This window comes from Solea senegalensis, linkage group LG4, assembly GCF_019176455.1.
Source record: "Solea senegalensis isolate Sse05_10M linkage group LG4, IFAPA_SoseM_1, whole genome shotgun sequence".
Taxonomy (NCBI): Eukaryota; Metazoa; Chordata; class Actinopteri; order Pleuronectiformes; family Soleidae; genus Solea; species Solea senegalensis.
In genome coordinates, this window is record NC_058024.1 from 5,918,586 (window position 1) to 5,946,566 (window position 27,981).

At 41.8% G+C, this 27,981-nt stretch overlaps 2 protein-coding genes across 3 annotated transcripts; both read left to right on the top strand.

The window, feature by feature from the left end:
- The first annotated feature begins 3,092 nt into the window (after positions 1–3,092).
- Positions 3,093–10,322, top strand: rae1 (ribonucleic acid export 1). Of its 2 annotated transcripts, XM_044022921.1 has the most exons (13): positions 3,093–3,208; positions 4,015–4,122; positions 4,213–4,317; positions 4,479–4,571; positions 4,670–4,756; positions 4,845–4,931; positions 6,000–6,071; positions 6,168–6,275; positions 6,670–6,776; positions 6,938–7,013; positions 8,041–8,235; positions 8,332–8,417; positions 9,937–10,322. In XM_044022921.1, coding segments are annotated over exons 2-13 (1,107 nt in total). In that variant the 5' UTR covers positions 3,093–3,208; positions 4,015–4,032; the 3' UTR covers positions 9,938–10,322. The 2 variants fall into 2 exon arrangements, with proteins under 2 accessions (XP_043878856.1, XP_043878855.1); XM_044022920.1 differs by lacking the exon at positions 9,937–10,322 and having other exon boundaries at positions 8,332–8,421.
- A 3,871-nt stretch (positions 10,323–14,193) lies between these two features.
- Positions 14,194–26,462, top strand: rbm38 (RNA binding motif protein 38). Its single transcript, XM_044024102.1, has 4 exons — positions 14,194–14,664; positions 18,345–18,468; positions 20,031–20,085; positions 26,058–26,462. Exons 1-4 carry the CDS (start codon positions 14,452–14,454, stop codon positions 26,398–26,400), a joined length of 735 nt encoding a protein of 244 aa, XP_043880037.1. The 5' UTR covers positions 14,194–14,451; the 3' UTR covers positions 26,401–26,462.
- Positions 26,463–27,981: the final 1,519 nt, after the last annotated feature.

Here is a 27,981-nt window from a genome sequence, read left to right on the forward strand (position 1 = left end):
TAGGTTTTTGACCAATGTCGATTTTAAAAAATGATGGCAACCGATATCAGATTATTTGTTTGGTTGTTTATCTGATAAAATACAACAGTTTAAACATAACATTTGATTAACTTAAATAAATATTATTGCTATAGCTGCGATATGCTGCTTTGGTTTTCCAGGTCTGCTGAATGACTCCTGGATTTATCTTTGACATAATTATACAACAATCAACTCCATGACAACTGGAAACTGTCTCTAATGTTGTGGCTGCTTTTCTTTCTTAGATTTAATTAAGGGGAAACAATTAAAACTATAGAAACGTTGTTGGTCCCACTGTTAATGTTTCAGAATCAAGTCATTTCAAATGATCACCATGTTAGGACACATGGATCTTACTGGCATTGAATGTGCCTCAGCACATGCCTCGACACTAAACGGTCAATCTAAGGTAAAGAGAGGGAAATCCCTTAATCCCTTCTTCAACTCAGACACCTTTGAACTCAAACAATAAACCTGGGCCCACCCTAATTGTTGGGGGGTCTGAGAGTAATCAGCAGCAGCAGCAGCCCAGGTACAAGACGGGACATGCCAATGGCTCCTATGAATTACTACAACAATGTGTAAAACACTCCACTGATAAAGATTTAATGGGGTGGAGGAGGGCGGGTGATGAATGACAAAGGAAGAAAGAAAACAGATGTGTGTGTTTAACCTCTGCTTTTACAAGACAGTGGTGACAGTGGATCAGCATGTAAATCTCAGATTATTGTGCCATAGCCACCAAACTGGAATAAACGGCCTTTTCTCAATCATGTGCTTTTCGATTTTCAATATTGACCGAGTCGGTGTAGTAAAATAAACTTCTTCAGACTTAGGTTGAATTATTCAAAAACAAAAACACCCACAGAGAGAGAGAGAGGTCACTTTACGTGACTCATTCCCGAAAACCCATATAAACTCAAGAGACTTCCCATCCACGACAAAGATGTGTAAACATCTTACGTCTTAAATAGTATCAACGTACGACTGTAAAACTGACCAATAAAGCTACAAATGTACCCTGAGTCATATTGCTATATATATGTGTGTGTGTGGAAAAAAGTGAAAATGGTTAGCAAAAAGGACTTCAGTTGGTAACAGTGACATGAGTTAAGTTCATTCAAACTAAATTTAGTGAGTTATAAAGACAACTTTCTTACTGTAGTTTAAATAAACTTAATAATGGCAACATTCTGGCACACTAACACCTGTGAATGTCCATTAATGTGTATTATTGTTTTTTAGTTTGTCCATTTATTGGCATCAATCATCAACCACCAGAAATATAAACTGTGGAAATAAAAACCTAAACAAAAAAACAATTTAGATCAGGGGCCTCAAACTCAAAATGACCTGAGAGTCAGTGAACTTCTAGGCTGGTCAGGACGGGGCTAGGCACCGGTCAGAGTGAAAAAAGTTCAACAGTTTGGATGAAATGAACTAAACTTCACTTAAAATTATATCTTGATAAACCATCATGATACTACAAATTTAAAACATCCAGGATTATATTGCTCACCTTTTCAAAGTAAAAGTGATATATAGTTCACACAAAAAAGAACACATTTATGATGCAAAATGAATCTGTTCATAACAAAAAACAGACAGAAATACAATAGAATTATTTATCATAAGATAACAACACAGACAGTTGTATTTAAAACACTGGACAATGTGATATACAATTAAATGTTGAATTGAATACATTAAACAATGTAATTAATGTAACCTAATGTATTATTATCTTTATGAGAAATTTTGTTGACAGGCCAGTTTTCATAATCACTTTAAAGTAAGTGCAGGGCCACAAGACATCGATTGGGGGGCCTGCATGTGGCCCCCGCGGGCCACAGGTCTGAGAGCTCTGATTTAGATCAAACATGATTTTTATTTTTATTTTTATTCATAACCCATATCATTCAGATTGCGTGTGCGACCTAAAAATATTGTTGGAAAGTAAAGAATATTTACTAAACTATACTGAAATGTTATTATATATATAGAAATTTTATACCACATTTATATACCTTATGACTAGATTTCAACTAACTACAACAGTTTATTTATTTATCTGTCTTAAATCCAGGCCTGGCTCAAGACATATAGCTACACTGGACAGTGGGTAGCCAAAAAATAAAATATAATACAAACATTTAAAAACTTGCAGGCTATACCTGCCTTTCAGCTTCTTCTCTGGATAAATCAACATGGAAAGAAAAGAACACTTCATGTGCCACTGATCTTTTCTGCCATTTGGCAGATGTTTTTCATTTCTTCATATACATATAACATTGAGGTGTGTCTTTTTAGCTGCATCAAAATGCTGTTTTTGTGTGTGGACGTGTATGTGATCGAAACACTTCCCTCTGTTGAATCTCAGTAATCTAATCTCAGTAATCTCAGTAATCTATTTGTAATATAGATACTTGAAAGACTCATACTTGAGTCAGATCCCAAAACTTCTATATAATACTAAATATATTTAATAGTAGAAATGAGACATTGCCTTATTAGGTTGTAATTATCGCATTACTAAATGTATTACATTCAACGTTAAATTATGCTTTAACGCTTTGATTACATTATTATTTACTTAATTTTATAATTCATTTTTATTTTAGCATCATAAATGTCTTTTATTGTGAAGTATGCATCATTCCATATCCAGCGCTTTTACATTGAAATTCTGTGAAATATCATCATGAATATCTTTATCGCGATTTTATGATGTAATATTGTGTTATAGTTTTAAACTCGTATTATTTCCTCACTTTTTTTCTCTAGACTTGCTCCCTCTTAACCAGACTAGACGTTCATAGGCCCCCAGGTCATTTCAGTTTGACACCCCTGCTCTAAACTATGGTGCCGTCCACTTTAAGTGGATGGTCAGGAAAGTTACACATGGACACAGTGGTTTATGTCCATCCTAAGCTATGATAACCACCACACACACACACACACACACACCACAGTATCACCGACTTTACACCAGAGCGGTTTTCCTTTTATAGGTGATGTACTGCCACCTGGCGTTGACTTTCCAAACAACATCCCTTTACTGGTACTGTTACGTCACCAAACTGCGACACAACGGGGGAAATAGCGCCACATTTTTTTTGGCTGCGCCAAATAATTTTGGGTATTTTCAACATTATCGCCCTTGCCCCCTGCCAAAAATATTCTGCTGGTATGTATGTGAACGTATCGGCGTGAGTGTTTCAGGACTCGCGGTGTTTATATGTGGTGGCCGCAGGAAATACAGCGAATATGGTAGATTCACTCAGAAGCCGACTTAGCTAGCGTCAGTGAGCATTAAATTACCCCGGTTTACTCATGTTCTGGTCCACGTAACGGTTGGATTAGTCATGCATGAGTTAAGAGATAGTTAACGGTCTTAAACAGTTAAACGGCACATATGTACGGAACACGTTAGCCACGCGCTGGTGTTTAGAGGCTAACGGCGCTAGCTGATGGAGGATAGTGTTAGCACCACACGGAGCTGTCCAGCTACGTGTGGTCATGTGTCATTTGTCATTTATACTGTGTATATTGTGTTATTTTAAATCAGACTGCAATGATAAAAATAAAATGTAGTAGCAAACAATAATGCACCATGTCAATGTGCCGTCCTGTACCTGGCGTTACACATGTAATCATGGTAACTGTATTAATATTAATAACATAACATACACGTTTGAACGGCTTAATCACTATTCTATATTTCGGTAGGAATATTGCGAGATGACCCACACACATGCCGAAAGGTTGTCTTGACATTGTTATTATTTACTATCATGTTTGAAAAAACTGAGAATCATAGCCATTTTGATAACATCACAATCAGAGCTCTAGCGTACCTGCCCACAGGTCTGAAAACCAAGCCTCGAACAAAATGAGGAACAAGGCTAAAACAGGATCCTACTTTTTTATTCCACTTAACAACTCAAAAAACCTAACACGCAGTTCCTGTGTTTTCTCTCATGTGGACATTAGGGATAACGTTTGTAGACCATGAGTTTGTTTGGGACGACCACTGGGTTTGGAACAGGAGGGACCAGTGTCTTTGGAAGCACAACGACAGACAGCCACAATCCTATGAAGGTAAGACTGTTAATAACTGTTGCTTACCGAACTTTTTTCCACTGACAACCTAATTTTTTTGTTTGTTTGTTTGACCTGCTTGTGCTAAAGGATGTTGAAGTGACTTCGCCTCCTGATGACAGCATCAGCTGCCTGGCTTTCAGTCCGCCCACCTTACCAGGAAATTTCCTCATTGGAGGATCGTGGGCTAATGATGTGAGGTTTATTTGGTCATTCACAAAAATGGTGTGCTAGATGTGCAGTAGATTTTGTTTTGATGGGGGGAATGAAGCTGTAGGTGTTTTAAGAAGCTGCTTCTGATCAACCATCCTCAGTATGTAGTGTGCTATAACTGAGTTGTGCTGTCTGACACTCAGGTCAGGTGCTGGGAAGTGCAGGACAATGGACAGACTGTCCCCAAAGCCCAGCAGATGCACACAGGTCCAGTGCTGGATGCTTGCTGGAGTGATGTGAGTCTCATCATGCAGAGCAGTTTCAGCACTACAGGTAGTACTCGCTCTCCACTGAGTCATGGAGTAATTTATGACATGCTTTTCTTTTTAAACAGGATGGTAGTAAAGTGTTCACGGCTTCTTGTGACAAGACAGCCAAGATGTGGGATCTTAACAGCAATCAAGCAATGCAGATTGCACAGGTTGGATGAGAGCCTCCAAATCAACTACATGCTCATATCCTGACAGAATTGCCTCGTATATCTCACTGATTTTTATTTTTTTTGACAGCATGAAGGTCCAATCAAAGCTATCCACTGGATAAAGGCCCCAAACTACAGCTGTATCATGACTGGCAGTTGGGACAAAACACTGAAGGTACACACATTTCTTAGTAGCAGATATTTTTTGAGCAGTTTTAATCATTGCATCATTTCCATAACAGTCTTGCCCGTAAGTTTTCAATGCGCAGGATCATGAGCTGAGGCGAAGGTATTACGACATATTTGGACTGACCGGAGTGTCTGATTTACTTTTTTTAATTCCCCTGGAAAATGTCCTCTTTCTTGTAAAGATTGAGGCCAATTGAAGTCCAGTTTACACAGCACAATTTCCTGCTTGATAATCCAGAGGCCGATTAGTTTTGCAAGTCACAGCTAAATGCTCTTGAATGGGCATGTGATCGTTCTGTGGAAACCCAATGTGGTCCACATTTCATGACATGTTTGCACCTTAAACCTGGGCAGGACTACAGCACAGGTTTGTCAGAGAGAGGAAAAAGAAATGTTGTTTCAAATAACACGACAGAGATCACTGATGGCTCTGCAGTCAATTTTCAGCTGTTGACCTAGAGACATGAAAACATGCATCATTCATTGTGTCAATTTTCACAAGACCAATGTGTATTTTTCTGCAACTTCATTACATAGCATTAGCTTGCTAGCACCTTCTCTATTGGTAAACTCAGACACGGCACAGTATTAAAACGCTCTCCGTCCCTGTTTGTTATCTAACAAGTGAAGCACCACGTGTTGTATGTTATGTACTATAATAATTTAATGTTTTCAATAGAGCTGGTTAGTAATAATTGAATAAAGTTTGCCATTTATTTAGTTTCTGGTCTGTGTATATGCCGCATCATATTTGCCATTTAACTACTACGAAACGGTTAGGATTTTCCCTGTATATCTAACCAGCAACGCAATGTCACTATTAAATGTGTGTTTGTATGCATTTACCTTATTCTTGTTAACAATCGTTAACATAAGAACTTGCAAAAGAGCAACTCTTAAAATTGTGCTGCTGAAGGCAGTGTGTTGGAAAAATGTGGAAGCACCTAAATGAAATAGGCGCATCAGTGTAACTAATGCAAAAAGTTAGTCAGGAGCCCTGTAAATTTGACTTTTGTGAACCATAACACACTTTGTTTTGTGCATTTCTCCTCAGTTCTGGGACACCCGCTCTCCCAATCCCATGATGTCTCTGCAGATGCCAGAGAGATGCTACTGTGCAGATGTCGTAAGTGGTTTATAATATCACTCATATGACACATTTCAAATTTGTAGTAATTGGATGATTGATGAAACATTGTTCCTCCCGTATTCTTACACGTAGGTTTACCCCATGGCGGTGGTTGCCACAGCTGAGAGAGGCCTGATTGTGTACCAACTGGAGAATCAGCCGTCTGAATTTCGCAGAATAGACTCTCCTCTTAAACATCAGGTGAATTGTTAATCCACCGCTGCCTCCATCAGTAAATTCAGTCGAACCACAAACTTACCACACGAGGCAGCATTAGATCACTTGATCAGATTTTCTCAATGGACTTTGGTGTGGGAGAAGAAGTGGTTTACTAAAATTGGTTCATATAAGCAGGTATAGATTTTATTAGGTGAGACTGAAATTTGTGTGTGCATGTTCCTACTAGCAGCCATGTTTTCAGTGAGAGTGAATCTTTTCATGTACCATGTCTCATAGCCCAGTACCTTTTTGAAATACAACCGGAATCGTTTTCTGTGACAAAGATAATACAGCCCATTTCAGTAAGATATTACTGATTATTTTTCATGCACTGTGGCCTTTAGTGCTAATGTTCTTTCCTGTCATGGTCTTGCAGCACCGTTGTGTAGCCATTTTCAAGGACAAGCAGAACAAGCCCACAGGCTTTGCACTGGGGAGCATCGAGGGTCGAGTGGCCATCCACTATATCAACCCTCCAAACCCGTGAGTGTGTAAATCAATCAATCAATTCCTCAGGAGCGAGGTTTTAGGGAGTCTTACTCATCATTTGTAATGGTCCTTTAATTCACTGAGGGCTAAACATAATTGAGTACTCTCTTTGTTTACATAATTTTACCCTGAATGTGTTTTCTGATGTCTTCCAGAGCCAAAGACAACTTCACCTTTAAGTGCCACAGGTCCAATGGAACCAACACAACCACTCCACAGGACATCTACGCTGTAAGTAGTTCTGACTGTGTGTTGACATTATGAAAAAAAATGTGTCGTCTATGCTTAATCTTAACTGGAGTTTTATTCTTTTTGGTTTGTGCCCTAACCCTAACCAGCCTGTTTTATGGCAGATATTTTACTTTTCATAAAAAGAACAATTCAGATTGGAGCAAAAATAACACTTGATATATGGTCTTCATACTTGATAACACCTAACATTTCCAGTTTCCATACATTGATCAATGCATGGTTACAGAATCAGCACCAACCGTCACAAATTGACACACAAATTGTCGTTTTTTTTCCACCAACACAATTTTCTCTTTCTCTCTCACACACATACACACACAATAACAGCTAATTTGCCACCTGTTTGTATACAGCCCTAAGTTCACCATAAAACCACTTCAAAACAGTCAGTCGTTTCCCCGTTGATCAAATCAGCCAAGTAATGTCACCATTTAATGTGTGTGCACACACTATATTTGTGCTTCTGGCGACAAACATTTAGCTACACTATGTTGTTGTTAACAACAGTTTACATAAGTATGAATGTATATGGGAAATTACATAAGGGCAACCCTTAAAATTGGTACGAAATATGTGGGTAATGAAGTAATGAAGGCCTAAGAACTGTTAAGTTTTGGGGCATGGGAAAGGCCTCAAAAACACGATTTATTTCGAGGAAAATTAAGAAGAAAAATAATTCCTTGTGCGCTCTGACCCTAATTATGTTTCTAATTTGGAAATAAAGTAGGAGGGTAAAGGTTGATTTTGCTAGAGGAGGGATAGTGATTATATTGGACAAATGATGTTGAAGATGGAGCTGCCAGGCAGGAAGAACAGGAAAGACCACAGAGAATGTTAATGGATGTGAAGGAGGACAGTTGGTGTAACAGAAAAAGACACAAGCGATAGGGCAAGATGGAGGCAGATGATCCAGTGTGGTGACCCCTAAAGGAAGAAGCTAAAAGAAGAAGAAGAAGAATGGTAATTATGTTTCTATGTGTCTCACATTTTCATATTCTCCCACCAGGTGAATGCTATCTCCTTCCATCCTGTCCATGGCACACTGTCCACTGTGGGCTCGGATGGTCGCTTCAGCTTCTGGGACAAAGACGCCCGCACCAAGTTGAAGACATCGGAGCAGCTTGACCAGCCCATCACAGCCTGCTGCTTCAACAACAATGGCAACATCTTTGCATATGCTTCCAGTTACGACTGGTCGAAGGTAGAATATAGACAAGATCTTCACCAAATTATTTAGCAGGTGTTTGTATTTTGTAAATAATATCTTTTTTAACTGTTTTTTTTTTTGCTCACTTAGGGCCATGAGTACTACAACCCCCAGAAAAAGAACTACATCTTCCTGAGGAACGCCGCAGAGGAGCTGAAGCCTCGTAACAAGAAATGGTGAGAGAAGAGCTGGCACTGTCTGTAAATCTGGAGACCACAGTCGCTGCTCAGGGCTGGCCCACTTCCTCTGCCCTTGTCACTTGTTGTGGGGCCCGCCGAGGCCCCATCTCGCTTGCATGGATGGGGCTGTGAAGAAACTGATATGGTTCAGTTCTCAGCATTGCAATGCACTGCTACAAGTAGCCATTGTTATGAATGGGATTGGTTGTGCGCTGACCTTTAGTGAGGTTATGTTGAAGGCTTTTGGATCTTCTACTGTAATAGTGTAGACGAGCTGTCTCTGCACCTGTACAGTCGGGATGTTGTTGAGAGATGAACTCCACTGGCTTTTTCACAATGAAGCTTGTTAGTAGAACTGTTTTTAAGGACTCATTTGTTAAAGGTACAATAGGGAGGATTAGTAACCCTTGAGCATAATGTAATAATCCACACAGAAACAGAGCAAAACCAAGGAGAGGAAAATAAACGTTATCAAAGACAAACAGTCAAAACAACAGTGTTGACAACTTAGTCAATATATTTAAAAAAAAAACTCTACAGAGAGACGTTTTTTCTGTGACATAAAAGGTCAACATCTGATTCAATACGCACTAGCTTATCAAGAGATACAACTTCGCTTATGAAGGCGGAGTCACACTTACATGGCCAATAAATCTATTTTTATTGGTTTTAGATTTTCCCATTCTGAGACCTGTTTTCACACCATTTCCATGTGGATGAAAGACGATAACAAAAAATCCATGTGGATTCCCCTACACTCGTTTCTGTGTGGACAGGCCCTTAGAGAGAACATTTGTGCACCTCCTCCTGGCTCCGTTTACATCCTCGCAGCTAAACCTGTAGCATGAGAGGCTTTGTCCAATCAGATCGCCGGTCAGTTCAGAGAGAGAGAGAAGTGCTCCTGTATTTGCTTTCTGACCAGTCATTATTGACTATCGACTGTGAATGAAAAGCTTAGTTAAAACTGGCTTTTAGTTTCTGAAAAAAATGATTTCTCGATATTTTGGTGAATTTTTACGATAGCGATAATTCAACAATACCCTTTAAACTTTTGATATGAGTTGTTTAAGTCATGAATTATTGCTCACCGATTATACCCACCCCTATTTAAAACAACAATAGCAGTATTATCTTAGACCATATATCTTGCTCAGGTATGAAACAAGTATGTCTGTACGTGCTCATTTAATGAGGAGCTCATTTAATGAGTTAGTATTTTAGTAACCTGCTGCTGAAACTCAACAGGCTATTGGCTATTTTTCAGTTATCCTGCCTATTTAAGTCATGATGTTGACAATGCAGTCATTGCTGAATGTAAGCAAGCAATGCTTCTCAATGAATCCAACACCATTTGTTGGGGTTTATTCTTTCTGTTCTATTCTATTCATTCTGCTGATGAGTGATTGTTCTGTTTATTCTGTGCAAAAAAGGGGGACACTGTGATTTAAAAGACCCTTGAAGAAATAAACAAAAAACTATGCTAACTTTGTGACTGACTGCTCCCTCCTGTCTTTAGATTCATCGTGCTGAGTCGCATCTGTTGTGAGGAAATGCGGAAGACCTGCTGCTTTAGTGTGTGTATACGCTCGAGACAGACTCCTTCCTTTCGGGAAAACACCTGGACCAATGCTGTGGTGCTGCGTGTACTGTGCATGGACCAATCTGAGGGGCCCACTCAACCTGGTGTTGATGACAACTGCGTGAAAATAGGCCATCATAGAAGGGGAGGGCTTTATTTGTCATTCACCTTGATGTTTTGATATTCTTTTTTTAAGTGTCCAGCTCCTCTATTCTTTTTCTATCTCCCAAAGACTTCATTCTTTTTGGTTTAATTTCAATCCGTGGTTCAGCTCCATTCATTCAAGTGGGATGTAAAATAAAATACCAACATGCATACTCTTAGATGTCAACATGTTTATTCCAACTAGAGGGGTTTAAGCAGGGTAAGAATAACGAAGTGTGTTTGCTGTATATATGTTTGATGGGAAAATGTAATGTGCATGCAAAACCACTATCTTGTATATTTTAGCTGTAATTCTTTCCGTCTTGTGGACCGATCACTAAATCAAAAACCTCTGAACAGCACCCTTCTGTCTGCTTGTCTTAAACCATGTTAACCAGCAGGGTGAGCCTTATGCCCTGCGAGTGTATAGCAGCTACCTCCCGAAACAAGAAGAGGAGCTGTGGACTCACACAGAGGACACATGAGATCAAAGCAAGGACAGTGGGGTTCTTCATTCAGTGTCTTTGACGGAGGACACAGCTGGAAATGAGGGGGGGTTTATCAGGAGGATATGAATGAGGTGGTGTGGGCAGCTACAAAGGCCATGTGTGAAAGGTGAACCAGTTCATAGAGGAGAAGGTGTGAATTAAATGCCTCTTTATTGAGGTCATTAGAGTGTCACCTCGCCGTCAGCCTGACCCTCGGTACTTAGCAGGCGAACTGCAAGGCACCGAGGGCGGGAAGATAACGCTGTTGCCACAATTCACCGGCTCGTCTCAACTTTTCATGGGGGTGACACTGGTATCACTCCTCGAGACTTCTGTCTCTGCTTTCAACTGGCTGAACAGAAGGTCCAGCAGCTGACTGCACTCAAGGCTGTTCATGAGAGATTGACTCTCTGGCTTCTGTAGACACTGGGGCAGAATTGATATAATAGAAATAATACAGAAATTTGAATTGACCTGTTCCCTCAGAGGTTATTAGTGTTTGAGAGTAGCCAAACAGGAAACACACCAGAGGACACCAGGAAACTATATATCTTCAAATATATAAGGGTGGAGTGGCTCAGTGGTTAAGACCCTCCCTTGTGTACCAAAGACATCATGGTTGCAAGTTCGATTCCACCCCTGGCTAATTGTACTTGATTCCATTGTAAGTCGCTTTGGATAAAAGCGTCTGCTAAATGACATGTAATGTAATGTAATGTAATGTAATATATATGAAACAACAAATCAATTAATTGTGAAAAATAATCATTAGCTGCAGCCCTTTAGTTATTTTGGGAGAGTCATAAGCTTTTATGGTAAAAGGTAATGAGGTATGTTGTTAAATTTTTTAATTTAAACATAGGCCAATCAGTTTTATAAAGGATTTAAAGGTCATGTCTGACATTTATGATATAGATATAATGTTTTGGGTTTATAGTTAGCTTTTTTCCGTTGTTAAAAGTCAAACCTTTCTTAATTCTTTTATTTTGAAGGACACTCACTTTTCCCTGCGGCAGTGTGCGCACAGTAGCCACTCACTGTCGTTATTGTCATGACAACATTGTTTGTCATGTCAGGAGCTGGTGCACAGTCAAGGGCTTGTAAACATTTGGGGGACAAAAGTTAAAATTGACAACAGAGAGGGACCAAACAAACCACAGTGAGTTGTCAGCCAAGTGCTGACACTTCAAATCAAACATATAAAACAAAATTCTGAAAACAAAGCCATCAGAGTGAAACAAACAAAAGACTCCATGAGCTGAGAGCATTGAAAAAGCACTGTAACAAAAACAGGCATGAGTTAATTTATCTACTTTTACCCCTGACTTTAAATCTCTTGTCTCTTGAGCAAAAAGTTTTAGTTAAACTTGGTCTGTTTTGTCAGCCTTAAAGTAAAGTGCGACGGCAGTCATTATGTATCACCTGATGATGTAATATCTGCTGTACTTACGCTGAGACTTGAACTTTGATGAGTATTACCTGCACTGTGGGAAAGAAAACTAGTTCACGAGTCATAAGAGAACTAAGCAGCTGCTTGGGGCCCTCGATCACCAGTGGGTGTGGAAAAAAACAACAACATTTTATCATATTAAAGCAATCTTAATATCTTTAGAGACATTTAAATACTGTTTATCTTCAGTTATTTGGTTTTATTTTGTAGTTATTGCACATCTGTTCCCAGTTTTAAAAGACAAAGCCATTACACTGGGTTAGATAGATAGATAGATAGATAGATACTTTATTCATCTCACAGAGAAATTCACAGTTTCAGCAGCTCCAGAATATGTTACACGATAGAAACATGAGAGGCGTGCAAGTCTATGTACAGTCTAAATCTAAACTGAAACATATGTATAAAAAGGAAAAAGAAAAAATATAAGGGCGTTAAAAAGAATGTGATGTACATGTTTGCTTGCGTATGCGTGTCATTTATGATGCAGGTGGAAGAGTCTGATGGCATGGGGGAGGAATGATCTCCTCAGTCTTTCTGTGGAGCAGGACATTGACAGCAGTCTGTCACTGAAGCTGCTCCTCTGTGTATGCAGCAAATGTAATGTGTACTGTTGTGTTTTGTTATTTTGCAATTCAACTGCACCATCACCACACTAATTAATTCTAGGCTTCTACTGCCCTCTACGGTAAAAAACAACAACAACCCTGTAATATAATTATAATATAATTCATGTAAATAATAGTTTTTCATTTGTATCAAAATTAGTCCAGCACAGTTGACTCTGATGCGAGGGGGGCCCGAAATCAAATTCAGCTTCGGGGCCATACAGACCTGGGCCGGCACTGCTTGGCACCACACAAATTGATGTAAATAATGGGTCAACCTTAACCTAACTAATTTGTTATTTTACCAATTATTTCTCATTGTCTTTTTTCATTCATAAAAAAACTTAAATTCCCATATTACAAGTCTGTGTTATGAGCACAATAGTCACACTTTCCGCTTCTTATTTCATGTTTTAACAGTGCACGAAGGATGGGTCATTTGAGAACTACTGCAATAGACCCAACAAGAGAATATTGCATATTTAGTTGAAATGTTGCAGTTCTCACTGACTTTTCTCAGACTCCGACACAGCCAAGATTTTAAAGTGTGTATACTAAGTGTGGTCAAGACCACAACTGATTTATTTGTGCAAATCATTATTGTGTTTGCATGGAAAACTTTTATCTTCAAGTGCAACTGATTACATAAGTCGAGAGGATGTTTTGTCACAAAGAACACCCAGGCAAACACTACACGTTGTAGTTCTAATTCATTTTACTTCATTTGTAATTGATCAACCTCCTCTTCTGTTGAAAAAACACATCAACTGAGCTGCTTTGCCTGGGTATAAGCACATAAGATATTATTTGTTATGCTAATTTTAACTATACTACACTACCAGTATTATTAGAAGGCCATATAAGACAGCTTACTTTTTTGGAGAAAGATTATAAAACATTAATCACTCATATCTTTAAAAAAACAAACAAATACTCATTCCCAACTACAATGCATTTAAGACTATGATATTTCATATCACAAACACCATATGCATCTGTATATTTAGTCTTTTTGCATATCACAATGCAAAAATAAAATGCTTGTTGCAATTTGTGACTTTTCAGTTTCTACAGATGTTTGTAAGTAAAAGAACATAAAGACCATAAAGATGCGGTTTCACTGTTCATTACTGTTCTTTTGTTTCATCCGTACTGGAAACTGGTGACATGAAACTAACTAACCCTCTGTGCCTTGCTGTATGTGCCATGTCACGGTGAGTAAGACAAACACACTCAAACTGCTGCTTATTAAATTTCAGAAAGATGAATTGAGGCGTTAATGACTTCTCCATGGGCGTCATTACACCGCACCATGTGGCTTCTTCTTCTTTCCCTGCGTTTCTTTGTGTGTCGTGACGGACAAAAGCAGGTGCAGCTCAGCTTCGGAAGAGGCGGGGCCAATGGAGAAAGCCGCTGCCCAAGTTGGCACTCGGGAGCTACGCGGATTGGTCAATAGTTAGATGTAGGCGTGGCTCTACTCACGGCATATAAATTATCCCCGAAGCAACGGCAACAGTCACTTAGGGTTTGAATAGAACCGGGGTTGAGTCAGCGCAGTGAGAGAACGAGCGCGCGCGCGAGAGAGAGAGCGAGAGAGTGCGTGTGTGTCAGCGAGGCACATAGATGTCAGTAGGTTGTTAGCAGAGGAAAAGTGATGCTGGATCCTCGTTAAATTGAAGGAGCGTCGTATTTGTCCCTTAGTGTGTGTGTGCGCGCGCGCGTGTGTGTCCCCGTGTCGCTGTCTTGTCTCAACGGCTGACCAATGCTTCTGCATCAGTTCATGAACGGAGCTCTGGACGTCATGCATCCCACACCGCTTCAGAAAGACACCACCTTCACCAAAATCTTCGTGGGCGGACTGCCGTACCACACCACCGACGCTTCCCTGAGGAAATACTTCGAGGCCTTCGGGGACATCGACGAGGCGGTGGTGATAACGGACAGACAGACCGGTAAATCCAGAGGATACGGCTTTGTGAGTACAAACAAGTCTGTCAGCAACACACACTCAAACAAACACACACACACACACACACACGCTCCTGCCATTCACAACTTCCTACGTGACTAAGTACGCTCATTTGCCTTACTTCCGCTTAGTTTAAGTTTTGTTTCCATCTTTTTACATGTTGATGCCCAGGGGCGTTTAGAGAAAATTTGGGGTGTATGCTGGCATAAGGGTCTGTGGGGGGGCTGCAGTAAAAAAATGCAGTATTCTGTAAATTATATGACTGAATGAACCATTGAAATGCTATTTAAAAGCTAAAAAATGACATTAGACTATGGGATGGGAAGATCACTCACTGACCACTTTATTGGGTACGCAGGACACCCAATAAAGTTCATGGATTTTCTATGAACAAATCCTTTTCCTGGTTGAAATATGAAACTCGAGGTAGATCTGTATAGTATTTTCTGAATTTTTGGGTGTCAAGTTGTGCGTCTACACTCACTGGACACTCAATAATGTATCAGGAGAAGCACCAGGTGTGCCTCTGCCTCTGTAGCCCATTTGCTTCAAGGTTCAACATGCTGTGCGTTCAGAGATGTTCTTTTTCACGTGAGGTACTGTTTTGAGATGCCTTTTTATGATTTCAAACCAGCCTGGTCATTCTTGTTAGCCCTCCAACTTCAGCATGGCTTTTCTTTTAAACTGAGAACTCAGACCATTCTTTGTTAAGATGGATAGTGAAAATCCCAGTGGATCAGCAGTCTCTGAAATACTCAGACCAGCTGGTCTAGCAACAATATCAACCAAGCTAGACCCAGTATATCTTGCCAATTCAAAATTGAAAGTTTTTTTATGCATTAATAGTCAATATACAAGTTGTTCTACCGATGCATCAGCTGCGGTTAGCATTTCATTTATTCATTTCACAAAATTTTCAATGAAACCCAGTTGAAGTGCAGAAAATGTAGAAAATTGGATTTCTGGGTATTTTTTCTTGGATATTTTACTGAATCCATGTTTGCAAACATTCTTAATTCACAATTGATGAGTGCAGTGTGAGAATATCTGTCTGGGTCAGATGAGTTCACAACAGCAGCAGGAGAATGGCCCTGAAATTCAGAAAACTGACTGGGGAGATGGCAGAAGTTCTGGAAAAGGTCCAGAGCATCCTGTGCTGACATTTGCATTCTCCCCTTCAGACAATTTCAGGAAAATATCTGAACTTCAGTGCATGTCTGAAAGCAGCTTAATGTACTCAGCCCCCTCTCAGCCAGGCAATTGTCTGCTTTGCCTTCACAACCCCCCACTGAGCCTTGTGTTTGCAGTTGCGCATCAGCATCTCTGTGTGTTTTTTTTTTTCCGGCTGGCTGTCTGTTATTTTAGCCTAATAAGGATGAGGGATCACACAAGTTGATGAGTAACTAAGAAGATTATATTTCAACATATGTCTGTTGTCCTCAAACCTCCCAAAGAACCCCCAACCCCCACCACCACCACCTCAGTCACCCCTGAATATTCTTGCTGTGTGTTTTAAGTATTATATAAGATGTCCTACATACATTTGCACATCCCAGATCAAGTGCTGACATGTGCAATCTGTGAACTCTTTGAGAACATAATCCCGAAAAAAGATAATTAGTAATGACAAACGACTGTGAAAGCACCAATAAATGATTTGATCTCAAACAAAGATAAAAGAGGCTTTGTGTTAAATCAACATTTGTTGTCCCTTGGTCACCAAGAGGAGAGCAGGAACAATAAAACACAGCGCAAACATGTGTAGGTTAATTTATGACACACTGCTGTTAGAGGCGTGTGTGTGTTTACATCTTGCCCTCTTAATATGGTTGTGTAGGAGCAGTAGGGACCTTCACATGCTCTCTGAGAAAGAAATTCCAAAATCGACGAATGGGACAGGCCAAACATTATAGGTAATGTTGTAAACTATAGAATACACATGATCTGCAACCTGTCGTTGAAGATATAGAATAGGGGCATGAAATACATTAATCATAACTTGTGACTTATCCTATTTCAGGCATACACCCGCTGCTTTCCTCACTCTGCCACAAAGAACAGAAGCAATGCAAGAAATGCAAATATTTACCAGAACCTTGAATGGACACATTCAGCTCTAAAGTATTATCAGGCCAAAGAAGGAATGGAAAACTCCTAATGTGTGCGCGTTTACTTCTCATTGTAGAATTGCAAGACAATTGGTCACTGTGTTTACACATCAGCTCCCTAATTCAGAGGAAAGCTCTTCCAGGAGTCCCGTCCCATCCCGTCCTGTCCTGTTGGTATCAAACGGCTGCATTCTGAGGCTGGTGTTTCAGGTTAAACAGGCTCAGGGCGATGTGGGTGCTGCACAGGAGAAAACTCTCTGCTGTGGCAGTGAAATGATCAGCTCTTTGTGTTCTTCATACTTTTTTTGCGAGGCATGAGGCAACCTGTGAATGTCTGTTTCTGTGTGTTCCAGTTGGATAGGTAGTCAGCAGTGGGGGAGGGGGTTGTCCCAGAGCTGAGCGCACCTTTTTTTCTAAACACACTTCAGAGGTGGATTAGTAGAACCCCCACAGCAAGGCTCTTCACAGTGTAAACACCACCTCGTTCCTTCCTGTGTTCACAACACAAGGCCTGGTGTGGGCTTTGTTTCTGAGTCCTTCCACTACGGAGAACTTTTTGAAAAACGTCCCCTTAAACAATGCCAGCCGCGGCCTGTAGTCAGCTACCCGGTCCACAGGCACACACCAAGGTTACTGAACCCTATGAGTTGGCAAGAACATGGCAATCAAAGCAGAAGGACTCGTCTAATGCCAGGAGGGAGAGAGGAGGGGCAGTCTAATGCCAATCTCCTTAATATTTTGTCCCTAATTGGATAAGCTCCTTGTTGCTCCTTCCCAGATCCATATTTCAGCAGCTCTGCCCATGGCTGAGTGGCAGTCGAGTGGCTGGCTACTGCTGCTGTGGGCAGTTTTCAAAGCTTATCATTGTGCTTTGTTTGTAGTTTCAACTTCTTCTCCAAAGAAGCAGAATGTGAACAGTGAAATGCCTGTAGGGAGAATTAATGAGACTCAACTGTCCGAACTTTGTTTTATTATTTTCTTCTGTTTTGGGGATTAAATATGTGATTTTGTCAACATGCGGCATGAAAATTACCTTTTCATGAATATCCTTAAGCACAATAATTTCAATTTGTTTGTAGATTTGTAAGTTTACGGGTCGAGCCTTTTGTCTATAAATGCAAGCTTTAAAATAATTTCCTTAAATAAGAACAAATGTCTGTTTTATGCACATTTACTGAAAGCTGAAAGGGAAACAGATGGTGCAATGTTACAAAATCATTATTTGCGTAACAATAAAATGTGAGAATGACTTGTTCGTGTTTTCAGTCAAGTGGAAGTGGAAAAACACGTTTATCATAAATCATAAAGTCCCCCCCCACTTGCAGTACTTCATCCCAAGACTGACTTGTAAATGCTGTCTTGCTTGTCAGCGGACACCCACTTGAAACATTAGTGATTTTCTCCTTTGTAATTATCCTATTAATGAAAATTCACCACAATCAACCAAATATACCAGTTTTATCCCATCGCCAGTCAGCAGCTGGACACTCCCTTCTCTCCATTCTACCATATGAGACAATGAATTATGTTTGGGTTTTTTTAGCAAGAACATGTTGACGAGTGTGTCTCCATCCCCAGGTGACAATGACGGACCGAGGAGCAGCCGAGAGAGCCTGCAAAGACTCCAACCCCATCATTGACGGCAGGAAGGCCAACGTCAACCTGGCTTACCTGGGTGCTAAGCCTCGCAGCATACAGACAGGTGAGATCTATGTTGTTTTTACGCTTTATTTAAGTCGTCTTCTTGGTTAAAATATGCTGGTTCTGTTAGTCACTGTCACTGTAAGGAAGGTGTCTCTGCTTGCCCGAGTAAACAAACTAAAGGGTAATAAATGATCTTCTAAATTCCCATTCAAAATTGTGCTTGTGTCATCATGGCCCTCAGGACTAAAAGACAAGACAAAGAAGTTGTTTCTCGTCTGTGTGTGTGTGTGTGTGTGTGTGTGTGTGTGTGTGTGTGTGTGTGTGTGTGTGTAAAACTGTAATACATTAAGTGTTTATGTCCTTACCTTCAGACCCATGAGTTCACACAATGCTGTCAAAGTTTATCAGCTCCAAATGACTCTTGCTGCACACTGGGAGTGACTTGTGTTATGTCAGGTTGGAGTTTGACTGAAAATACAAAGAAGCACCCACGAAAAGTTTGATATGTGATTTCTATTAGGGCTGCAACTAACAATGTATTTTTCTATTCTTTTTCTTATTACTGTATTAATATAACAATGAATTTACCCAAAATAAATATCAAAAACGCGCATGAATATTTCAGTATTTTATTAAATCATCTTCTCTTACAAATAAGAATGTAACGAAAATAATAATAAGTCTTCTCTGGTAATTTCCATTTTACTGTCCAATATAATACACTCCAAAATAATATTAAAACAAGAGCTTGTTCGATTTTAAGCATGTGTATCAAAATATGACATAGTTTCGCAGTGAATGCTGCCAGAGGTGAAGAGTGTGTGTTTGGTGCTCGGAGTGTTACCATCGTCTGTCCTATTGAAATTATCCGCTGGCTCAGAACTTGAAATAAAACCCTTTCTGTATCGTATAATGATCTGTATAAGGTAATTTGGGGCGAGAAGTTAGTCGTTTAGAATTTCGAAATGTGGGATTCGAAACCGCTCTCGGATACGTGGGCTTCAGGTGTTCCTGCATAGCAGTCGCACTGCTGTGATGAGCCACTTCCACCAGGTTGTCAGGTCCCTAAAATGTGAATTTACTAGTTAAGACAGAATTAGTGAGAGTGTCACTAACAGAGGGGTGAGAGTTATGATGATTTAAACTTTACGAGTGTATGCAAAGTGAATCATTATCCACAGCAGTAAAATTAGTTTAGTCGTCGAAGCGGTCACTGAAACAGGAAGTGACCTAATACGTTACTTCAGCACACCACTGCTTTTCTTCCACCAGTGCAGTTATTGTTTCCGTCAGAACTGATTTGAATACGAGGTGAGGGTCTTTTTGCTATTACTGGGATTGGATGTTACTTTTTTTCTATCAGTCCAATGATTTCTGACCTGTTTAGCACTGATACTGATTCCAAATTCCATACTGTTACATACAAATAATACAGTTTCCTCTTTGTATATGTGTGTTTACAGCTGGATGTTACACACTTGAAGCTGTTGTTTGTGTGTGTGACTCTGATGCTGACTCTGCTGCCCGCGTCTCTCCGTGCCCTCTGTGTATTGTTCTGCGATCCTCCTCTGTAAATGCAAATGTGTGTGTGTGTCTGACAGCCGGCCTCTTATCTTCCAGGCATATCCATCGGAGTGCAGCCCATTCACCCAGCACTCATCCAGAGGCAGTATGGGTAAGTGAGCGGGAGTGGGCGCTTGTTGTGTTCTCTTGTATTACGCTCTGTGGGACACCACTAGCCTACAATTTATTTGACAAACAGGGCCTCTGGAAAGTACATGTCAGTTTCTGTGACCGCATGCAACTCCACAAGTCATCGGTTAACATATTTGAGTCGAGGGAGATGGTTCACATGTTTGTGATAATAGAAGAGCATTCCAGCTGTGAATGTTTGACTCCCGTGTTAACTTCTATCAGGGATCGTTTGACTCGTGTGCTCTGTTACGGAGGCCAGATCCACACTGTTGCATTTTCATTAGGAAAAAATCATTAATTCTGCGTCTGACGCGCCTTTTAAAGCCCTGAGAATGAAAAGCTGTGAATGAAAAGCTTTGTTTACACTTGGTCTCAGTTTGTTAAACCTCATTGTCACTCTCTTAACAGAAATCCCCGCTCTTAATGCTCATCATTGTTGTTTCTCAGGAGTAGAACTTTTCAGAACTTAACAGCTGCAAAGGAGTGAATCATCATACCCGGTCTACCTGGATGATCACCTGATCCAATTTTCGCAGATGCTCACCTGGGCGCAGATCGTGTTTTTGTTTTGAAAACGGCAATTTTTAATGAGACCGTAGCAGTATGGATGTAGCCTTAGATGGCTTCCTTTTTGAAGAGGCTGTGTTGTAGGAAAAACTGTCTTGGACAGAGCTGCCTGGCCATGGTCCACTGAGCAGCTAATGAGCATTTCACTGCAGTAATGATCCTCCTCACCCCCCGCAGCCCGCGCATACCTCCTGTCCACTGACCGATCAGAGTTTACACACACACACACACACCACCCTCAGCTCTGTGTGGAAGAGTTAAATACCTTGAGACGTCCAGTAAACGAGTCCCATCATATCCCAATTAGGACACTGGATAGTACAAGTTTGAAATGTGAAGCTCAGTGCTGCAGTGATGTATGTGTCTGACAGGTGCTGGGTTGTGTTACAGCTTTTTACACCCCTCCATAATCTCCCATGACCACCACCCCCAGAGAGGCACTCAGAGCACCTGTCCGCCTTTCTCTGTCTTTCCTCCTTTGGGGCGGGCGACAGACACAGACCTCCCTAAGATGCCAAGTGTGCAAGTAGCTTTTCTTTCAGCAGCCCCCCCCCCCACAACCCCCTCAACAACACATGTTGTGAGGACATGATCTGAAGGAAGGATTTTCGGACAATGCCAGAGTGTTGTGTGTAGCGCTGGTGTGCTGGTTTGGACTTGCTATAGTGGATGTGTGAGTGTGTGTTTGGCTGTGGTCAGCAGATGCTGTAGACTGTGAGAGCTAGAGGGGGGAGGTCACAGAGGCCAGGATCAGTTTTGATAGGGAGGGCAGGCGCCTGTCAGTATACATGCAGATTCATCGACCCTCGTGCATCACACGTGCAGTTTTTAACCTCATGATAATTCTGCTTCTTCTTCTTTCTTTTTTTTGAAGTGTGTTTGTATGAGTTACTGACAGACTGTCAGCTTGCTTTCACTAAAAACATGGCTGCCACTGGGAACACAAACCTGATGTTTGCCTTCATAGATCTATACCTGCTGTAGTCAACACCATCTTCAGAATGTGTTTGCTGCTTTATCATGCTGTTAGAAGGCTTTTCCTGACTGGAAACTGAGGTTTGTGTCTCCCTGCCACAGTCCCTTTAGAGAGAAGCAGTCATTTTATATGCAGGCACACAGGTGTTATCCATCCACTACTGTCTCAAATACTAAGTACAAATGTTTTATCAAATGTGACTTTCGTGTTTGAAATCCTTTGTTTGGATTCACCACAGTGACGCAAACTTGCTGAACAAGGCCTCAGCTGACCAGCAGGTCTTGTGTTCCCAGTAAACTAAAATGGCAGATTTTTTTTGTGGATTTAGTGCAGGAGAGTGAGCAGTTTTCAAACTTAGGTCATTGTTGTTTTTTTTTATAAAACCTTTTGTTGAGTGTCAAAATCTGATCCTTGTGTCCCTGGTGGCAGCCATGTTTTCACCAACAGCAAGCGTCCGTGTCTGCGGCTGGTTCTCGGAGACAGTGGCTCTCTCAAAGAAGTCAGTTCTGACCACGTGTTGGTGCCTCCATATAAACACACTTCATAAAACCTCAACTATCCCTTTTATATTTTGTCTGAGACAATGCTCCCACCGCCATGACATGAGATGAAGACTTAGAAAACTGACACCTTTTTGAGAAAGGGCGGGGGGAAGGGGGTGGGGGTTCAAAGACAGGATTGAGGGGGCAGGGTGTGTTTGGGGACTAATGCTTAATGAGGCAGTTTGCTCCCTGGGAAACGCACCTCTTCAGGTGTCAAACAAAACACGTTTTTTTCCCTCCCATCAAGTCCTCTGAAACAAAGGAGAATATCGAGTCCTCGTGCAAGTGTGTGTGTGGGGGGGGGGATATTTTTTAATTCCCCATCCAGTCCAGTCCTACCTCATTTCACACTTTGTGAGTCATGCACTGAAGGTCATTTGTGTTATCACGCAGAAATATGTAGCTGCTCGGTGTGGTATCACCCAGGCTTTTCACATTAACTCATTATGTGGCCTTCATTAGTGATGAGTACCCCAGCCTGGGCAGATACTGTTTTTTTTCTAGTGAGCACATCTCTCTCCAGTGTCGAAAACCTGCCATCCACACAGTGACACTATGTCATACATGCGCCGACTGGCCGTCAGCACGAATCCAGCTGACCTATCATCTTTTGTAGCGGTCATACCCACAACTACCCACCCACCCACCACTGCCTTTGTCCAGCGGTCAACTTGGCATCTGGCATCAGTTGGCCCCGGAAGCACATTTGTGTCCCTAACTTGCCTTGGTCCTCATATAAACTCTTCTTTAAAAACAAACAAAAAAAAATCTATATCTCTCTTTGCCACATACAAGCTCTCACACAGAAATGCTTTGTCTCTCCTCGACTCCCGTTCGCCTCATGGCATTTACATTATTTACATTCGATTTCCACAAGGTCAGTTGATTTTGAACTCAGATTACGGCACAGAAATGCCTGTGAGCGACGCGCTGCCAAGGCCACAGAGATGGCAGTTTCATTATACGTGATGCGAGTGAAAGCCCATAATGCCCCCACAACATTAATGTATGGTCATCTTTTGAAAGCTGTGGGTGAGAGTGAATGCCTCTTTGTGAGTTGCTCAATAGCAGTGCAGGGGCAAAATGTAGATTGAGCCCTTGACGTGGAGGGGGTTGCCTTCATTTGCGTATGCTCCCTCGTGACACGAGGACTTATTTTATTTGTTTAGGGCACTGACAAGTTGGGTACACTTTGGTACATATTTTGATTGTAAAGGTTGGGTATCTGTACCACTCCAATTTGGCATCCTGGCCATGTTGGGGTAAACAGCATAGTGCTCCAGCTCCTTTTAGTTTGGGGTAGATGCCTGTTGATTGGTCAGCAGAAATGTTGTCACCCATAATTTAATATATCATGCATTTACCACAATTTAAGTCGGTTTGTGTTTGTTTTTATAATTGAATATTGTCGTCAAACCCATGTGTCGCATTCCCTTTATTTAATTGTGGGCTACACTGCATGATGTTTGTATGATGTCATGCTATATACATGGCTGACGCAGCTGAAACCATCCAGCCTACACAAGCCAAATTCAAGATTTACTGCTCCAAACTGTGGCGAGCTGAACTGCACCGATACCGCTTAGTGGAAATGCTGCCTATGATTTTTGCCCGCCCTCTTTTATGTGAACACACATGCAGGTTCATATGTCTCAAGTAGGACTGTCTTAGTTTCATAGATTCCAGGTTTCTAGACCAGATTTTCTTAGAACACAACCTTGTATTGACCGTAATGACACTACCGGACCTTAAGTTTTTATCCCTGACATTAATCACTGCTGTCCCTGCTGCCAGCTGACCCCGGTGCCCCAGCAGAGGATCAGAAGACGACCACAGTACAAGACTAGTCCTGGGGAGGGGGTTTGACAGGACATGTCCGTCTGTCCTTCACGCTCCCCCTCCTCCTCCTCCTCCTCCCTCCCTCAGCCAGCCTCTCACACCAAGGTGCCAGTGATGGCTTGAGAGTGCAGTGCAGTGTGCTGTGATGGACTGAAGTGGCTTTTTTTTATCATTTCCCTCTTGTGTGATATGAACTGAAGAGGTTATGCTGATTGCGGTGTGACTCTTTCCCTATTATGGCATGGTTTGAGTTTGCAGTGTTAACTGGTGTGTGTGTGTGTGTGTGGGTGGTTGGGGGAGGGAGAGAGAACTAGGAACTGTGTGTGTGTGTGTGTGTGTGTGGTGTGATAACATCCTTATCCATGCATGCTTCCAGATTTTGCTGTGTTGACTTCATGACTGCCTCTCATTACCGATCCTATTATAACGGACTGAATCTGTGGTGGGGGTTAAAAAAAAAAAAGACCCAAATTTAAATACAGTCCATGGGGAAAAAAAAGACTTTAATCAGCACTGAGATGCAGCTGAAGAGTCAATGTGACACTTTGTTTTTACTGTCTTGTCTTTGGCTACAACCATCCACACTACGTTTTTGTTTACAAACGTATACATTTTGCGGAAACGCCTGCCGTCCACACTACCCTGGCCTTTTCAACCTCAAAAGTGCAAAAAAACGCTGCTGGCTCCGCTTAAGATTGGAAGAACTCTGGGGCTGCATTTTAGTAGGGACATGTAAAAATGGGAACCCTTAGAAAACTTAACATGCATTTGCTTCCTGAATGGTTCTTATCAGCCACAACTTGACTGTGAACAGAAAGCTTACTTTCAGATTCACCTCCTAACACAAATCCTCACTCTCAGTACTTAGTAGTACTTTCTGAAACAACTGCAGAGAAGCACCTTCCTGTTTACACCAGCATGTGCACGCTCAGTATTACCAGAATGATTATGTGATGCACATTTCCAGGTGTTATTACTCCTGATACAGAGCTGAAAATGTAGCAGTATGGATGTAGCCTTTGTCTTTGGGTGTGTGTGTGTGTGTGAAGATGTTTTTCCCACAAAGCGTAGTATGAAGGGTAAAAGCCTCTCAAAAAGCTGTCAGTTGTTACATCACCCTTTTTGTTGAAGAGGGACTTTTCTGCTTTTCTCCCCCACCCATGACAGTATCTCTCCTGAGATACTTCAGGCCAGACCAAGCAAAAGTCCCCTTCCCTACCCTGTCTTATGGATGAAGTGGCAAAGCAAAAACAGACAAAGAAGGCGAGACGCTGCAATCCCCAGACCCCCACTGCTCTAATCATCTACATCTGAGAGGCGACCCATGAGGCCCAAGCAGAGCCTGGCACCCAGCCCCAAGGAGCCTCCCCTGCCACCATTACCTCCTTCCCCCCAGTTAGTTATCGTCACCTGTGATAATCTGAGTGAGATTTCCACACCAAATGAGAGCTGGGAGATGGGAACTTCTGTTGTGCCTTTGTGTACTTCCCGTGTGTGTGTGTGTGTGTGTGTGTGTGTGTGTGTGTGTGTGTGTGTGTGTGTGTGTGTGTGTGTGTGTGTGTGTGTGTGTGTGTGTGTGTGTGTGTGTGTGTGTGTGTGTGTGTGTGTGTGTGTGTGTGTGTGTGTATCCCAGCAGGTGAAGAGCAGCAGCTGTTAAAACACTCTGCCGATGCCTGAGCTTGAAAACCTGCCAGTAACGGCTGACTCTATCATTCAACGGTCCCTCCCTTCTCCTTCAGGAGGCCCTACCTAACAGGTTCTGTAGGTTTTACTAACTGACACAGACTGAGGGCTGAGTCACCTTCCCCTCCTGACCTCCTCTGCCTCCCGTCTGTTTAGTCTTTAATAACAGTGGATGAGTGAGAACGTTTTCGAAGTTCACTCCTACAGAGAGTTTATATCCCCAACAAGCTTTCCCTTAGGGAACAATGTAAACAAAGAGAAGCCAGGCCCTGGGATTTCTCCGTGCTACTGCAGTCCCCTCCGTCTAACCTCACATCTCTGTTTGGTCTTTGTGTCTATGTGCAGGTTGGCCCAGCCATACGTTTACCCACAAGCCTTTGTGCAGCCCAGCTTGGTGCTGCCCACTCAGGTTTCCACCTCCGTCAGCAGCAGCCCCTATCTGGACTACAGCGCAGCCTACAGCCAGTACGCCCAGGCTGCCTATGAGCAGCAGTATCCATACTCCGCCTCCCCAGCTGGCTTCCTGGGCTACAGCTACACCGCCAGCCCCACAGTCTCCGCTGGCCCGGCTGCCGCCGCCACCGCCCCATCTACTGTCCACCCGGCCCTCCCCTCTGCCGCTGGCCCAGCTCCGGCCTACCTGCACTACGCCCCACAGCACCACATCCAGCCGGACCGTATGCAGTGAGCCTGAACGTGACGCTTGAAAAAGAGGGGCGTGTTCGGGTTTTGGAGGAGGAGGAGGAGGGAGGGGGGTTGTGGTCACTGACCTTTTGAACAGACGATGGTGAAACACCTGACCGGATGACCCAGCTGTCATCAGCAGGGGGTTTCGGGATGAAAATGGGAGGACTATTGCACTATACGATCAGGAAGAGCCCCGTGCTCATTGGTTAAAGGGTTAATAAACAAAAGTGGTGGGTGGGATTTGAGGACTGTCGAGGTTCAGGTTGGGAAGCTAAACAGCATAAAGTATATGGTCGCTTCCAAGGGCTTCCAGAGGCTGACACTTCATTTTTAATTATTATTATTGTTATTATTTTTATTGTCCTTTTTATTATTGTATTAATGTAATTGTCATCCTTTTTTTCTGTTTATACACAATGTTATCATAGGTTGTGGCTCAGTCAGTGGAAGTTATGTGTGTCCATGGTACATATTGCTGTTGTGACAGCTGTCTGGGACATGTAGCGCCGCTGTCCTCCTGACTACACGGTGTGTTGGGAGGATATGAAGGGCACAGATGTGGATGGAGGTGTGCAGAGTGGTGACTTTGGGTACCACATGGCCATGTCCCCACACCCCACCCCCCGGTGCTATCCCCAGTGAGGTAGAGCACGTCTGCCCCATGAACAAACCTCTAGCGTTCATCGCCATGCAGAAGAGACGGCAAGAGATTTCACCTCAAGGAAAAAAAAAAAAGTTCAAAGTATGAGACTGTGGGAGCGCCATTGGATTGTGAATGTGATGTCAGGACTACATTTTTTTATTATTATTTCTAATTAAAGAGGCCTTAATAAAGAGAAACTTTTTGAATCTCTTGATTCTTCCAGCGCCAGCCCCATCACTGAACCAAATGCAGAAAGCCCCTCGTAACTGGTCAGACTGTGTCAACAGTCAGTGACGCCAATCATACTTTTACTTGGGTCTTGATCATTTCAGATGGATGTAGATAATCACATGCAGTACATGGGTGATGGAGACCAAGAGCGCTGTGTATCCAGGTTGAAAGGTAGCCGACACTGAGCTCGAACACCAGTGTATTTCTTCTTCTTTTCTCACTGTTGCTCTCTAAAGGACATTCATGTACAGCATTTTAAAATGTTTTCATTCATCCAGTACATTTACAATATTTATATGTAAGTATTTATAATAGGTACTAAGTTAAAATAGCTTCTTCTTTTTTTTCTTTTGTTTTTTTTACATTGACTGTGGCTGAGGCACTGATGTAATTTAACCTGCAGATCCACCGGTGTCATTGATTTGGACCTGCCCTGTCACAATATCAGTGGATTTGCCCGGCTGCACAAAATTATAGTAGATCTTCATTTGACTGGTTGCATCAGCAATCCTCTTCTCCCCCCACCCCCTACTAAACATGTCTTTTACAGTCCCCTGAAAAGAAGCCATACCAAAAAACCAAATAAAAATAAAGAATTTGTACAGAAACATGCCTTGTGTGTTCTTTGACCGATGTTGATGTGTGGTATTGGTCCAATATTGGTCAAAAATCACTGGATTGGATAGAAAAATAAAAATATGGTCCGTA

Excerpts from the sequence above, each read along its gene's own strand:
- rbm38 (XM_044024102.1), top strand. The coding sequence starts at position 14,452 with ATGCTTCTGCATCAGTTCATGAACGGAGCTCTGGACGTCATGCATCCC. Across the intron at positions 14,665-18,344 it reads AATCCAGAGGATACGGCTTT|GTGACAATGACGGACCGAGG; the intron begins GTGAGTACAAAC and ends CTCCATCCCCAG. Across the intron at positions 20,086-26,057 it reads CTCATCCAGAGGCAGTATGG|GTTGGCCCAGCCATACGTTT; the intron begins GTAAGTGAGCGG and ends GTCTATGTGCAG.
- rae1 (XM_044022920.1), top strand. The coding sequence starts at position 4,033 with ATGAGTTTGTTTGGGACGACCACTGGGTTTGGAACAGGAGGGACCAGT. Across the intron at positions 6,777-6,937 it reads TATATCAACCCTCCAAACCC|AGCCAAAGACAACTTCACCT; the intron begins GTGAGTGTGTAA and ends GATGTCTTCCAG. Across the intron at positions 7,014-8,040 it reads CTCCACAGGACATCTACGCT|GTGAATGCTATCTCCTTCCA; the intron begins GTAAGTAGTTCT and ends TTCTCCCACCAG.